Consider the following 16,040-nt stretch of genomic DNA (forward strand, 5'->3'; position numbering starts at 1 on the left):
CTATATTTAAGATCCCAGTGAGGATTGCTAATAAGATTGAGAAGATAATGAAAGACTTTTTTGTGGTCAAGGGTCGGGTGCTTTAGGGATCATTTGGTAAGTTGGGAAGTGGTGGGTAGGTCTAAACAGGAGGGTGCTTTGGGTCTTAGAAACTTGATGTCTAAAAACACAGCTCTTCTGGCTAAATGGCTTTGGTGGTTTCCACTAGAGAATTCTTCCCTATGGCATAAAGTTGTTAAAAGTAAGTATGGATTAGACAAGAATGGGTGGGATACTAATTCAAGATTTAGATGTGCTTCAAAGAGTTTATAGAAAGCTCTCTCTCAAAGTCATCCCCTTTCCATTCCCCATATTAAATTCTTGGTGGGAAGGGTTGCAATATCCACTTTTGGAAAGATCCTTGGTTGGGAATGCAGTTTTGTCCACCTCTTTTCCTCGCCTCTTTCACTTGAGCTCAAGTCAGGATGGTTCCATTTTATCTTTTGTTGTTGATCCAAGTTGTCCTTTACCTTCTTCGGATCTTCATTTTCATAGGTTGTTGAACAATAGGGAGTTGGTAGAGCTATCCTCTTTGCTAGTTTTGTTGAGTAACCATTGATTTTCTTTGGAGGATAGTTCGTCTTGGTATTTGGATCCTTTGGGGGTTTATTCTTGCAAATCTTACTAATTTTATGACTAGATCTAATTCATCTTTTCCTCTCAATAGATCCATTTGGAAGACCAAAATCCCCACTAAAATCAAGGGTTTTATTTGGTTGATTGTGATTGATAGAAGTAATACCAATAACTTGCTGCAGGTCAGGAGACTTTAGAAGGCTCCCTCTCCAAACGTCTGTATTCTTTGATTTAATTGTTTAGAATCTGCATCGCACTTTTTATACATTGTAATTATGCTTGGAGGGTATGGAATAAGTTATTTGGTTTTTCAGGCAAATGTTGTGTGAATTCAGAGGCAGTGGAGAACGTTTTGGCAGTTTCTTTTGTTGGTTTAGCAGGAAATCTGGAAATGCACTTTCTTTGCAGTATTTTGGGGGTGCGGATGGAGTGAATGCGCGTACTTTTTCAGGGAAGAAGACATTGCATTTGCTGGTTTGGGAAAAGATACATTATTTGGCTTCTCTTTTTTGATGTTTGGGACGGGAATTTTAAGGGGGTGAGCTTTCTGATATTCAGCGTGATTGGCATTATGCGTTGGATTGTTAGTTTGTGTGGTTTTTCCAATGTTTTTTTTGTCTGGATTTTTCCAGACTTTGCCAAGATGTCTTATTCTCCAGGTTGTACATTCTTAATCTAAAACAGCCTGCACTATAAGCCCAGAGAGAAGCCAAATACAGCATTGCATCCCAAAGAAGATCCTTTGACATTCCTGTTCCCAGCACAATGAAAACAAAAACAAAAAACTAAAAAAAAAAAACAATCTAGAATTCCTTTACAATCAAAATCCCAGTAAAACAGCACAAAGAGCACACCTTCACAGCCTCTCCACAACCTTACCCTTCCCAACCAACAATGAAAAAGAGGAAAAGACACATCAACCTTGACTAGATGATAAAAGAAAGATTTGCCATTCCAAAATCTAAATTTTAGCACCATTCCTTTCAGAGATAAAACTACTCTCCAGCACAATGAACAAAGAAGTAACCTCCACATTCAATCCCTCCTAAAATGAAAATCCGAAGAAAAAGAATCCCTCCCAAAAAAAAGAGAGGAAATCTCATCATTATGGTGAGAAGAAAGGTGATACAATCAAGGAAAGGAACAAAATAATGCAACCTCCCCTGCCCAAACATCTTCCCCAACCAAATAAGATTGCCTCTACCTGAATGAAACTTTCTCATAAAAGGAAGAAAGAAAGGGTAAACCTGTGAAATGAACCTCCAAGGACCCTCTTCAGGAACTTCTAAAATCCATATTTGCACCACACTCATCCTTTTGTAATCTAAATTTGCTTTTTATAAGCTTGTAGCAAAGGGAGTTCATCTCCGTGAGAAAACACCACAACCATTCCAACTAGCAAAATTACCAGTAAGCTAACTTCCAAAACCTTAGTTCAAAAGTGATGTTTGATCTAAAATCAACAGCTTCAAAAACTAGCTGTCCTCCAATTTTTTGAAAGCTAGAGACAACTAAAATATAACTTAGCACAGCCCCCCAAGGGTGGCTCAAGCGCTAAATTCAAGGCTCTCTTGGTTAAATGGCCAGGGATCAAGTCTTGGGGGCTACGGTTTTCCATTTGATATAATACCTTGGTATTTAAGTGGAGAAGAGTCTAGGGATGGACTCATTATCCCAGTGGAATAGTCGAGTGTCCAAAGGGCTTCGAACACCATCGTTTCAATATATATATACATATATATATATATATATATATAAAACTTAGCACAAGGGAATGACTCTTCCAGTTGAAACATGTTGCAAATAAGACCTTAGTAATACTAATGCCGCATTACTAATGTCTCTCAACCTCTATGTTTCTCTTCACTCGTGATAATGATGCTAAGAAGACACATATATCAAAAAGATGCTAAGAAGACACATTGGGTTCTTCCCCATTTGGATCAATTCCTTAATCTTCTTCCTTATCTTCTCCATCATATTCCCCTATGAAGCATGGTGTGGACATGACACAACACACAAATTCAAAATAGTATGACACAATATAGCATGAACGCATATATTAAAAATAAATGTATATATAAAATATAAATAAATAAATAACCAACCATACCATATTGACCAAATATAAAAAATTAGACAGTAAAATTGAACATCTAAGATTTTTTTTAATAGAAAACAATTTCACAAAGAGAGAGAGAGAGAGTATAGTTGCTGGAAAACAAGATGTCCAGCATATAGAAAGAAGCAATTACAAAACAGAACACCCCAAAACATCTCTGAAGCCAATGCACAAGGAGAAGCACAAAACCACTCTACTCCAAAACAAGTATTAAGGAGTAATTTGATCTTTAAAAATTCTGGTGTTCCTTTCCATCCACAAAATCCAAATAATAGCAAAACTAAATACACAGCCACATGACTTTCACATAATTACTTTCGCCAAAGCCCCTTAAACTTCACTATCAAAAGGACATCCGCAAAATGAGGAGACACCCACAGCTCAAAGGTGAAGGCAAAAATATTACACCAAACCTGGCCACCTGACAATGAAGAAACAAGTACTCACTTGTTTCATTAGAAGCTAAACACGTAATATACATATCTGGACAAATCAGCTTAAATTATTTCATACAATCGAGAAATGACAAATATCAATTAAGTTAATGACATCCATGTGCCAAATTTTGCTCCATGACAAGCTTCAACTTCCTATGCAAGATTCAATGAGAAGTGTTTGAAGAAATTTGCTTCCCTTCTTTAAAAAAAAATAAAAACATAATAAAACAATTGCATCACTTACATTTTTTTGTGAATTCGACTTGTATGAATTTGCACACAGAGCAAACAAAAGAAACAGAACAGAACAGAAAAGAGAAAAGAACATAGAAATTTGACGTCGTTTCATTTGCCTAGCCCTACTAGAACAGTTTATTTGTCCTTTAGCAAGAAAAAATCATTGATTTTGTCTAATAGTTTATTTGGTTAGAAATTTTAATTTTTCTTAGTTTCTTCAAGAATATTTATTTTTCCAAATATAAGTTTTTGATTTAATAAGAAGTTGATATTTTTTATCGAAAAAAATAATAATTTAACTTCATTGTGTGTAGATATTTCCGTTGCTTTGGCAAGAAAATTACTGCTTTAATGCTTTTTTCTACTAGTTTATTCAATTAGAAATTTTTTTCCAAGAATGTCTAAGAATATTTCTTTTTGCAAATTTACATGATTGGGAAGACAAAGCAATTGCGATTACCTCAATTTGAGAGCTGTTTCATTTAGGCTCAGTTTGGATCAAGGATTTTGTTCGAGAAAAGGAAAGGAAAATAAAATAGAAGTGCATTTCCGTTGTATTTCCTCTCTAGATCAACTAGTATTAAAAATGAAAATTTGTTCTACTATGATTAATAATTTTAAAAAAAATCAAATGTAAATAATGTGTAAAGTCAAACTTTTATTCGTCCATTTGTTATATTTTTTATTTTCCTTCTCACTTTCCTTTGTAACCAAACATGAAAAAAGTGGATTCCTTCATATCTTACTTTCCTTCCCTCATATTTTCTAAGTTTCAAACGGGGCCCTAAGGCGAAATTGTTAGAACAGAATTTTCTAAACATACTGAAAAATCAACTTTTAAATAAATCAAACAAATATATGCTTACACAAAGAATCATTAATACTAACCAATTTATAACTCTTGAATAGGTTCCTTTATCAATCAATCAACGCATTTATATAGGTAGGGCCTGTTGCCTTTAGGAGCAGGGGGGTACTGAGGGGCAAAAGTCTAATAAAGTTTGAATGAGGGAATTTCCAGTTGGGGGCATAAAAGTAAATTGGGAGCCCAAGAGTTAACATTAGTATGACACTGCTCTGAGTGTAAGTCCCACGTAAGGAGGCAGTCTCTGACTCATGAAACCAGTACATAAGAACAGAATACTAAATGTTGTAAACAAACTGGGAGGGGTAGCATTTTCCATGTAAGTATTAATAGCAATAATAACGATGGTAACAACTGAGATAAAAGTTGAATGGGCCCAATACATGTTTTCCTCATTAAACAGAATCATCTAAACTAACACTAATAATTAAGATCACCTGCAATTGCTTACTAGCCACAGAAAGAGCTGTTCCAGCAATCAATAGTGATCGAACTTCATCACTAAGGCTCTCCTCTTGCTTCTTAGCATCCTCTGCAGCAACTTTTGAATGCATTGACATGTTTCCCATCACCAATTTTCTAGCCTCCACTTTCTGGTGCATCTCATCAAGCTTGTTAGACCGAGTCAACGACTCTGCTTGTACCTGCCCACCATGCGGCAGCCCGCTAAACCGCGGGCTAATCAATTAATGGGTAAGGAATTCAAAAGACCATCATTCTTTACATTACAATAGAAAATGAATGGAAAAATTTGTAGATTCCTGTTCAGTTGTTGAAAGTACATGGTAAATAAATAACAACAACAACAACAACAAAACCAAACCTTAGTCCCATTAAGTGCAGTCAGTTATATGAATCCTTTTCCGCCAATTTATGCGATCATGGACCATTTCTTTTGATAGATTCAAGGATATTAAATCCTTACTATCTCCTCCCAAGTTATTTTCGGTTTACCCCTACCCCTTCTACTGCCCCCCACAGTAACTAAGTCACTCTTCCTCACAGGTGCACCATATTGCCTACGTTGCAAGTGTCCATACCATCTAAGTCATCACTCCCTTATCTTATCTTCTATAGGAGCTATAACTAACTTACCACGAATATGTTCATTCCTTAATTTATCTTTTAATGTTATACCACTCATTCATTTAAGCATTTTCATCTCGGCAACTTTTACTTTTTGGATATTATGTTTCTTCATCGCCCAACATTCCAATCCATATAGCATAACTGGTCTTATAGCTGTCCTATAAAACTTCCCTTTCAATTTTAAGGGTATTATACGATCACATAGCACACTTGAAGCACTTCTCCATTTTACCCAACCTGCTTTAACTCTATGCATTACATCATCTTCAATTTCTCTTTCAGCTTGCATAATAGATCCAAGGTATCAAAATCTACAAGTTCTATTTATTTCTTCATCATCAAGTTTAATTTTGTCTCCAATATTCCTCCTATCACTACTAAAATTACATTTCATATATTCTATTTTATTTCTATTTATCCTAAAGCCTCTAGATTCCAAAGTTTCTCTCCATAATTCTAACTCAACCTCTACTCCGTCCCTAGTTTCGTCAATTAATACAATATCATCTGCAAACAACATACACCATGAAACCTCCTTTTGAATGCTCTTAGTCAATTGGTCCATCACTAGAGCAAAAAGATAAGGACTCAAAGTACATCCTTGATGTACACCTATGGTAATTGGAAATTCTCTAGTTTCTCCATCTATAGTCCTTACACTCATTTGGATCTCCAATAATAGCCAACTTTTTCATTTTCATATGATAATATATACACATGTAGTGTGTGTATGTGTGTGTGTGTGTGTTTCAACGCCAAAATAGATCTACATATGCCCTAATATTTTCATTGCCAAAATACATCAAACAATCACCACTATCAATATAACTACCAACCCCCCCCCCCCCCCCAACAACACACACACTAAAGAGGTTTCAGCTGGACACAACATGCACACGCTTTTCCTGCTCACTCCAATCATTGGAGAACACCAATCAATTTCTTTGAGCAGAAACCATACCCCCACGTCCACTCCTTGGCTGCAGGTGATCTTGGACCATCAATACTGAGTCAATGTCTCCAACCAATGGAGACCTCCAAAACCTAGAAACTCCCCTCCAGAAACAATGGGTTGCAGATTCAGAGAAACAATGGAGTTCAGGGGAGTCTCAGCTGTTCACTGGAATCAATGGCAGAAAGGCAGAAGGGACTGGGGACTGCCCCCACACGCTGTCGCCTCCGCTCTCATCGACACTAGAAACAATGGAGTTCATCTTTTAGTCTTATTAATGGAAAAACTATGGATTGCACATTGTCTGGAAATGACAGAGTTCAAGGGCATCTTGGCTGTTCACCGAATTCTTGAACATAGTAATGTTCTTTTTTTAGGTCATCATCATGAGAGGGGGTGGGGGAGATTATAATGAGCGTGAAAATGATGCAAAAATAATCACCATAAGGAAACACAAATGGGTTCTGGAGGGAGGAAACTTAATGAAGATAAGAGGGAATTATCTGGTGAGAAAACACATAAAATTATAAAGATCTATTCCGAAGGTGTTTTAGGTATATTGGAAGAGCCAATAGATGAGAGGGCCAAATTGAGTAAGAAAAGCAAGAGATGGGAAGATGTTTCGAATGAGGACAGTGTAGGGAGTAGGGATTTTGAATGCAAAAAAGGTCTACTTTTAGACTATATTCGGGAACAGTGTGGATATTCCTCTGATTCTTCTATTGATCATCTCAGGGATTTATCTTATGTGCCACCTCCTCCTTTAGAAGGTTTAGAGGGTATTAATTTGTTTGAAGATGAGGTTACCAAAGATGGAAAAAAGGTTAAGGATGGAATTCTCCCTACTCCAATTCAAGACGAAATTCCTGGGAAGGACATCGAAACTCAGTTCATTGGATGACTTTGGCCTTATGTTGTCTTATCAAAGGAGGTAATGAAGTTAGGCTTGATAGTGGCAAACCCAAGGAGAAGAAGGGTCAAAGGGAATTAGCTAATTTGAAGTGTTTGGTGAACTACGATTTGTAGGGATTAAAGAGGGGATTTCCAGGCTGATATAACTGATTTCTTCTATTTTTTATTTTTTATTACTATTTTTTTGTTTTGCTTGTATTTTTTATTTTTCTTTTTGAATTTTTTTATTTTGTTTTTTAATTTATTTTTTGAGAACTTAGTGTCCTTGCTATGATTGTACATTCTCTTCCTTAATGCATCTTCTTTTATTATCAAAAAACAAATAATTAATTATGCAAAAATTATTTTTTTAATATTCACAAGAGATGATTAATTAGTAATTTGATATGAACACCATTTTGGTTATATTAGTAATTTGATTTTTCTTTTTTATACTTTTCAACTTCAACCTTATTTTTCTCTTCTAGGTTTTTTTTTCTTGTTCAAGTTGTTGGTACTTTATTTATTTAATGGTACTTTATTTATTTAATGATAAATCTCACAATTATATATTATAGTTTTAAAGCCTAGGTTATAATTATAGAATATAACTTGTTAGTCTAAATTTATTATATTTTTATAACTTTAACAAATTAAATAATAGAACTTGTTTATTTTATTGTATTATTTGTATCTCTTATGTGCCACATACATTAGTGGAGTGTAAAATGAACTTTATTTTTTTAAATAATTAATTTTTTTCCCAAATAGAAGCCAAATAATGAATCTTCTCCCAACCCAACAAAAATGGCATCTTCTCCCTAAGAAAATGCGTGCATTACGTTCCATCCACAATCCCCAAAATACTGCAAAGGAAGCACATTTCCATGACGCTATCCCTTCCTTTTTCCAACCAAAACTGACAAAAGAAATTACCAAAAAATCCTCCACTTCTTGACAAACCTAACATTCTCCAAAATAATTGAATAACTTGTTCCATACCCTCCAATCAAAATCACAATGCATGAAAAAACATGGAGTAGATTCTGAGTAGATAAAGAAAAGCATAAAAACATCTGGAGAAAGCCTTAAAAGGCCTCCTAAACTACAACAATTTATTGGTATTGATCCTATTGAACACAACCAACTAGAGAAAAGCTTGTATTTTTTTTATTTTTTTTTTGCAAAAGGATCGGAGCCTTTGGCCTTCCAAATAGTTTTGTAGAGAGGAAAGGAAGAATCAGTACTGGTCAAAAACTCAAAAAAAGATCTGCAAGAATAAAACCCCGAGGAATCAAAGACCAGAATCAACTATCTACTTCCAAAGAGACCTGACAGTTGTTCAACAAGACTAACAAAGAGGATAACTCTTCCGTCTCCTTATCATTCAAGGCTCTACGAAAGTGAAAATCCCAAGAAAGTAAAGGACCAATTAGGGCTACAATAAAAGAAGAAATAGAACCATTCTACCATGAGCTCAAACAAATGAGGCAAGAAAAAAGAAGTGGACAAAATAACACTCCCCAACCAAAGATTTTTCCAAAAACGGATATTACAACCCTATGGGCTTACACAAGGAAGAATCCTCTAGCAAGAGCCAAAAGCCATTTGGCCAAGAACCAAATTGCCCTCCCATTTAGACCTACTAACCACTTCCCACCTCAGCAAAGGGTCCCTAAAACCCCTACCCCTGACCACTGGAAATCTTTCACAATTCTCTCAATCTTGCTATGCTAGTAACCCCCACAAGATTTTTAAAAATAGAAAGAAAATACAAAGGGATACTAGAAACACAAGCTAGAATGAGAGTAATTCTGCCTCTGAGAGAAAAAAGAGCACCCTTTCCCCCACCTAAACACTTAAGACACCCTCTCCAAAACCAGATCCCAAAAAGTATCAAATCTAGGGTTCTCCCCCAATGGAACCCCTAAATAGGACAACGCCCATTCCACATAACCCACCCCACCTCCAAGGATAACTCCCTGACACATTCAAATAGGCACATTAATTACTGCAATATTGCTCTTCCCCATATCAATCTTAAGCCTTGAAACCCTTTCACAAATATGGAGAAGACCCAAAATATCCCAAAAAAAAAAAAAGGGCCTATGATCCTCTACGAAGAAGATAGTACCATCAACAAACTGAAGGTGCGAAACCATCACCTACTCCCTCCTCACTCTATCCACGGCTATCAACCATCCTACTCAAAACATCAATCATTTAAACAAACAAAAATGGGGAGAGACAGTCTCCTTGTCTAATCCCCTTTGTAGCACCAAACCAAGATTTACGCTCACGATTCACTAACACCAAATAATTCACATCATATATGCAGCCTTCCATCCATCTATGTCATCTCTCTCCAAACCCTTACCTCATAAAAATTTTATCCAAGAAGTTCCAACTCACTCTATCATAGGGTTTTCCAAAATCCAACTTAAAAATGAGCCTGTTCTTCTTTCTTCTCCAAATGTCCTCAACAACTACATTCGCAATCAAAATGGGGTCCACATTCTGTCTTCCCCCCATAAACACACTTTGAGCCCTAAAAATAGTCTTATCAAGCACCACACTCAACTTATTAGTAGCACTTTAGCAATTATTTTATAAAAAATCGATACCAAACTAATAGGTCTATAATCTAATATCTTGAGACCTACTTTTCTTCAGTACCAAAGCTATAAGGTGGAATGAATACTCTTTCTTGGAAGCCCCATTCCGAATCTAATACACCCTTTGACACTACAGAGTTGAGTCTCCCATACTTTGTAAAGCAGAAGGTATAAACGTCAGACTCAAAATTTAATTGCAGTTCTCACATGTCAAACAGAACATAAAATTCCTAAAATTAACCAAAACCATCAATTTATGGATCTATAGTTCACGCCTGCATAAGAAATTCAAGCGTTCCTTGGAGAGGGTTCAAATAGCGAGATGACTCAATCTAAGAACAGTTGAAACGTTAGTTAATTTATATTGTATAATTCAGTTAATACAGTTAATTCAGGTGGTAGTTAACATATTTACTTTCACTTGAAGTTGTACAAAACTGGAAGGACATAAACATCGACAAGTAATTGAAGGAGTGTCACATTCTTCTTCCTCTCAATTCAGTGGTTAAGAACTGATCATCCAGATTGGATCAAAGCATAAAACGATGCAGTAATTCCATTCAAAAAAGCTTTCAAGTATAGCCCTAAGCCCCAACTTCCTCCCATTGGCTGATAATAAAATGTATGAAAAAAAAGCAAGCTTTGAATATTAAACTTTTAATTAAAACCTGGAACATGATTTATTTTTTTTTAATCCAAACATTAAAAACTAAAGGAACACTACAATTACTTATGATACTCCCCCTCAAACAGACTAAAACAAGAAATTCAAAATCATTTACTAGGCAAACCAGCAGGCAACAGAACTGAGATGAACCAAAAACTATCCAATTACAAATCTATAAAACCCTACCTGTACAAGAGACTCCAAGTTTTCTTGAAGGCCAATTTTCTTTTTCTCAGCTTCTTTGAGCGCGGAAGAGAGACTGCACAATCGCGCGAGCTCCTGCTCGAAATCTTCCCATTGAATAACCTTGACATCTTGCGGATCCGTAGGCTTTGGCCGCGGAAGAAAGGTTCCTTTGGGTTCCATGGGCGATCAAGAACGAAAATGAGACACCAGATTTTAAAACGAGGCCATGGGTCCACCTCGTCATCGTCCTTAAAGAAAGATTAGAGATTGAGGTTCATCGGATCATACTTCTGGGAGGAGTGTTTGGATCGCAAGAAAGAGGTGTTTAGTTCGTGAGAGAATATTTAAGACTGCTTGCTAGTAGGAGGAAGAAAGAAGTGGAAGAAGGGGAAGGAGAGGCGCTCCGTTTGGCATTTGGTACGTAAACGCAATGAGCATCAAAAAGCACATGCCAGGACAGACGGTAAAAACGACGGTGTTCTATCATTTAATTAGCTATTTATTTTATTTTATTTAACTACTCTATTACTATGTTAAGGACATGAACTTTAGGATTTGTTTAGTACTATTGTATATATTTTTATTTTTATATTTTTATTTTGACAAAATATTTTTACTATTTTTTAATTTCACATTCAATAAAATTTGTATTGTTAAGTAAATTTTGAAAGTGTAACAGTAAGTAAAATAACTATAATTATTTTTATTTTTATCATAGTATTTTTAATGTGTATTATTTTACAATTTTATCATTTTAATAATATTTTTATAATACTATTTGGTGGGAGCATTTTTTAATTAAGTTTTTAATTTTTTTTAGTTTTATAAATATTAACCAAACAAGTTGCTAGTTTCTAATATTTAATTCTTGTTTCTGATTTTTGTGTTTATAAGTTTTAATAGTGATACCAAATGGCATCTTAAGTTTCATATTTAAATTTGCACAAAATGAAAATACTTTTATAGCATATTTGGTTCAAATTCAAAGCCTCCTAAACACAAAATTAATAACATGCAAATATATGGTTGTAGAGACCCGAAAATTATAATAATTAAATAATAGAGATAAGGGAAAATTCGAAGAGGAACAAAGCAGGGTTCGTCGACGAACGTCCTGGTTTCGTTGACAAACTCCCATATAGGTTCATGGACGAATTGTAGTGTTTCGACAATGAAGAGATATCGAGAAAGGTGATTTCAGACCCTTTGGTTCATTGACGAGCTTATCACCTTCGTTGACGAACTCCCTTCTTTGGTTCGTCGACAAGTACACGTGGCTCGTCGATGAAGCCACGTGGACAACTGCCTGTATATAGTCGAAAATTGCATTTTCAGTGAGAAAATTGTCTTCTTACTATTTCTCTCTCACAAAATTCGATCCTCTCACCTTCTTTCTAAGATTTCGGCCCCATTTCTCTCCTGTTCGACAATCAAAAGGTATCACGATGATCCTAAAGAGATTCTCTACAACTTAGCCGGAGCAAATTTTGGTTTGAAGAGTTCAGGCACTATCTCAAAATCAGGGTAAGTAGGATATTTTATGGTTTTCATAGTTATCAAGCTTTTCTGAACCCAGATTTTGTATTAGATGTTGATATACTCGTGTTTATGATAATTAAACTAGGGTGTTGTAATTTCAGGATTTGGGTTTTCAAAAACCGCAGGCATGGGTTAAGGATCCCAGCGGATGTTATCTCAAGAACCTAAGTAAAATGATAAATAGTTTATAGTTTATAAATGTGAGTATGATAATTATTCTAGATATTGAGTTGATTGACAAGGGGAAAATATATATATGTGTGTGTGTGTGTGTAATTTCAGGGCGTTGAAATTATGAACACTGCAAGCATGAAATAGGGAAATAATAAACAGTTCTCAGAAAGTCCAGTAAGGGAAATATGTTATGCCAGTTAGATTAGAAATACTATCAGTAAAGTATAGTATTTGAATATGGATTACAGAGTATGGTTTTGGATAAATTAGAGCATGGAAATTATATAATATTACAGATGATATTTTTTAAGTTTTATTAAATTGTGTGGCATGAGAAATATTGGAATATTTATAGAATTATACAGATTTACAGACTTACGATTAGGGGTGAGCATAATTCGAGGAAACCCGAATTAACCGATTTAACCAACCGAAATTGGTCGGTTCGATTCGGGTAAAAAAATCGGTTCAGTCGGTTTGGTTGGGGTTCACCAAATTTTGGTGAATCGATTTTTGGCTCAATGAACTGGAAATATAAATTCGGTTAATTGATTAACCGATTTAATAATTACTTAAATTTCAAGCATAAATTAACTATGATTTATTGTTTAGTGGTCCGCACTCCACAACCGCTGTCCTCTCCACTCTCAAGTCTCGACTTCTCCTTTGGTCCTTCTCGAGTTCTCAGCTTCCTCATCTCCACCTCTCAGTTCAACAGTTCTCCTCTTTAGTTCTCGCTTCCATTCCCTTTGGCTTGCCTGAGGTCCCCATTCCCGAATCCCTCTCAATTCTCCCTCTTCACGGCTTCACCTGTCCCGAATCCCTCTTCGACTTTTTGCGTGGTGATGACTCTTCACTCAGGTACTTCTATAGGCATTTGTCCTATGCAACGAGGCTTTAGACTATAAAGTATAAACCATGTTTTTGACGAACATCTAAAAATATTTAGAAATAGCCTCTCTCTTTTTTCCTTCTCCAATAATCAAGATCTTGGAGCAAAAGCTAAAAGCTTTTTTTTTTAAGGGCGAGTATTGTGTATTGCGAACACATGAACAAAGTGACCATTAGAAATGAGTCTCTAATGATCCAATAAACTACCCTTGAACAACCCCTTATCATGTTTGTTAAAATGTCTCAATGAACGGCTATTAGATTAACTGGTATCTATTTGATGCATCTGCTGTGATGTGTTTGCTAAAATGTGTTAACCAATGTCTATTATTAGTTTGACGTAGCTTCTTTTGATTTGCTTGTTAAAATGACTGAATGAATGTCCATTTTATTAGCCTGAGTCATTTTAATATGTCTGCTTGTTATGTTTTTGTTAAAATCCTTCAGTGATCACTCTTTGGGTAATGCCATTCTGAATAGCTACTATGTATCTATTAATTCAGGTGTAATCCTAAGAGGGGGCGAATTGGGTATTTTAAAATCTTTCAGATTATTTACCACTTAATCCCTATTTCTATATTTAACAAATTAATTGCAGGGGTTTAAGGTTGATTTAAGTTATTATATCAATGAATTCTTTTTACTCAATTAAGTGTGTGTGGGGTTATTCAACATACACACATGCAAGATAGATAATGAAATGTATTGCGAAAAATAAAAGGAGTAAAGGAAGAGAGAAGGAAAACATAGTTTTTACGAGATTTAGCCAACCCGGCCTACGTCCTTACCTTGAGCAACCCACTCAAGGATTCCACTAAATCCCTGCTCCTTTAACCGGGATAGAGCTTCCCTTACTTCAGCTACTTACAAGAGGAACAACTTACTCCTTACCCGGTTCACAACCCGAACCATGATTACAATATAAAATTTTAAATCTGCAAAACAACTCAATATTGCTTCTAACAAAGTTAGTGAGTACAATTGAAAATCCTAACACATATCCATATGATGAAACTTGAAGCTCAATATGTATGTAACGATACAATTTTTATATGAATGATATGCTTCACACAATTTCCCTTTTATCAAATCTCCCAAAATAATGATATAAGTAAATGCCTTGGAGAAATTTGGATGCTAGTTCAACTTACTAGATGCACGAATATCAAATGTGATCTTATTAAAAGATTTGTCTTGAATATGATAAAGATCTAGATCAATAAGTTTTCTTCCAAATATCCAAACACAATATGATCTCCATAATATGCAAATATATATATATATATATATATTTATATTTATATGTAACGACCTACTATTTAACTTGGATTTTTTTTATATATTGTACTATAACAACTCTAATGCTTTGATACCAAATTGAATTAAACTCAACCATCAACCTAAGCAGCGAGAAGTGAAAATGAGATGAACACAACCATATATAATTATATACAATACCAGAGTGCTAAAATGTTTCCCAAAATATACATATATGACCATTTTTCAAAAATACCCTCAACTGGCTAGGGCTATACAAAAATACTCCAAAAATACTCACTCTACTATTAGGGCAATATCGAGGGCCCTCTATCTGCGAGTCTGGTCTCCTCGCCTACCTGGATCACCTGAAAAATGTTAAAGTAATGGGATGAGCCAACGTTCAATAAGACGAAATATGCTATTGCTAGTGTATAACAAATGAGTTAAATACTATGAAAATCTATTACTATATAATCATGTATCTCTGAATCTGTAAAATTCAATACCAGTAATATAAACCATCACCTTTCTCCTATCACTTAACATTTCTTAACTTTAGGTTTCTACTCAGAATACTTCTAATATATAAATATATATATATATATATATATTTTCTGTCTTTGTAAATCTATATAAACATAGTAATAACTGTAAATTTCCCTGTGGATAACTGTGTGTCATGATTTATCCCTCATGACAGGGTTGTGCGGCCTGTAGGTGGGATCTACCCTGACTGGCCGACAAGGATAAATCACTGTACTCCATAGGTCTGATCAACCCTCCTTAACCCATATTTGATGGGGAGTATGTCCACTCGTGGGCTCTATACGATCTACTTTTAAACCATGTATTATCTAAATAAGTGGTTGCAATCTATATACTGTATGTAGCTACGGTACCGTGCTCTGTAAACTGAATGGTCCAGCAGAGTCTAATACTATATAATACATCTTTATATGCAACTATTTGTTTTACCATGATTCTGTAATAACTGTATAAACCATGACGCTGTAGAAAATCGTATCTATATCAACTGTGTTTGTATAATTAACTATAAATCTGTATGTCATGGTACTGTAAAACTGTATAATCATGGTATTTCTATAATTGCTGTAAATTATATTCACTGTCTGTATATTCTGAAAACATAACCCTAAAAAATACTGTGGAACATGTTTCTGTTTTATATCTATATTCTCAAGCCACACAGTAATTTTAAAACATATTAAACAAACTTGATAAACTGTTTAAATTTCTATTGTGAATAATAATTTGGTAGTAACGTATAATTCAAACTAAAAACATACTAAGATTGCCTAGCATAGCATATTTCTCTTACCTGTTTTTTGCTTTAAAAACCCCCCTACTATAGCGGGTCCTACACCCACAGGGCTCTCCACTTAACACCCTGAAAACAACATTTACCATAATAGAATATCAATATTTCTTTGCCTACATAATTTCCTACAACTGTCAGAAGGCCAAAAATTCACTAAAAAG

At 35.0% G+C, this 16,040-nt stretch overlaps 1 protein-coding gene across 4 annotated transcripts in view; it reads right to left on the minus strand.

Moving 5' to 3' along the window:
• LOC131152094 (vacuolar protein sorting 38) overlaps positions 1-11,134 on the minus strand; it is a 33,182-nt gene extending 22,048 nt beyond the window's left edge. Inside the window, exons 1-2 of one of the 4 annotated variants that reach the window (XM_058103732.1) lie at positions 10,677-11,091; positions 4,714-4,920 (exon numbers count right to left, since the gene is read on the minus strand). In XM_058103732.1, the coding sequence (XP_057959715.1) occupies positions 4,714-4,920; positions 10,677-10,856 (387 nt within the window). In that variant the 5' untranslated portion in view covers positions 10,857-11,091. Of the gene's footprint in view, positions 1-4,713; positions 4,955-10,676 lie in introns of all 4 variants that reach the window. The other 3 variants (XM_058103734.1, XM_058103735.1, XM_058103733.1) reach the window with 3 other exon arrangements.
• Between the last annotated feature and the right edge of the window lie 4,906 nt (positions 11,135-16,040).

The sequence above is a fragment of the Malania oleifera genome, chromosome 3 (assembly GCF_029873635.1).
Source record: "Malania oleifera isolate guangnan ecotype guangnan chromosome 3, ASM2987363v1, whole genome shotgun sequence".
Lineage (NCBI taxonomy): Eukaryota > Viridiplantae > Streptophyta > Magnoliopsida > Santalales > Ximeniaceae > Malania > Malania oleifera.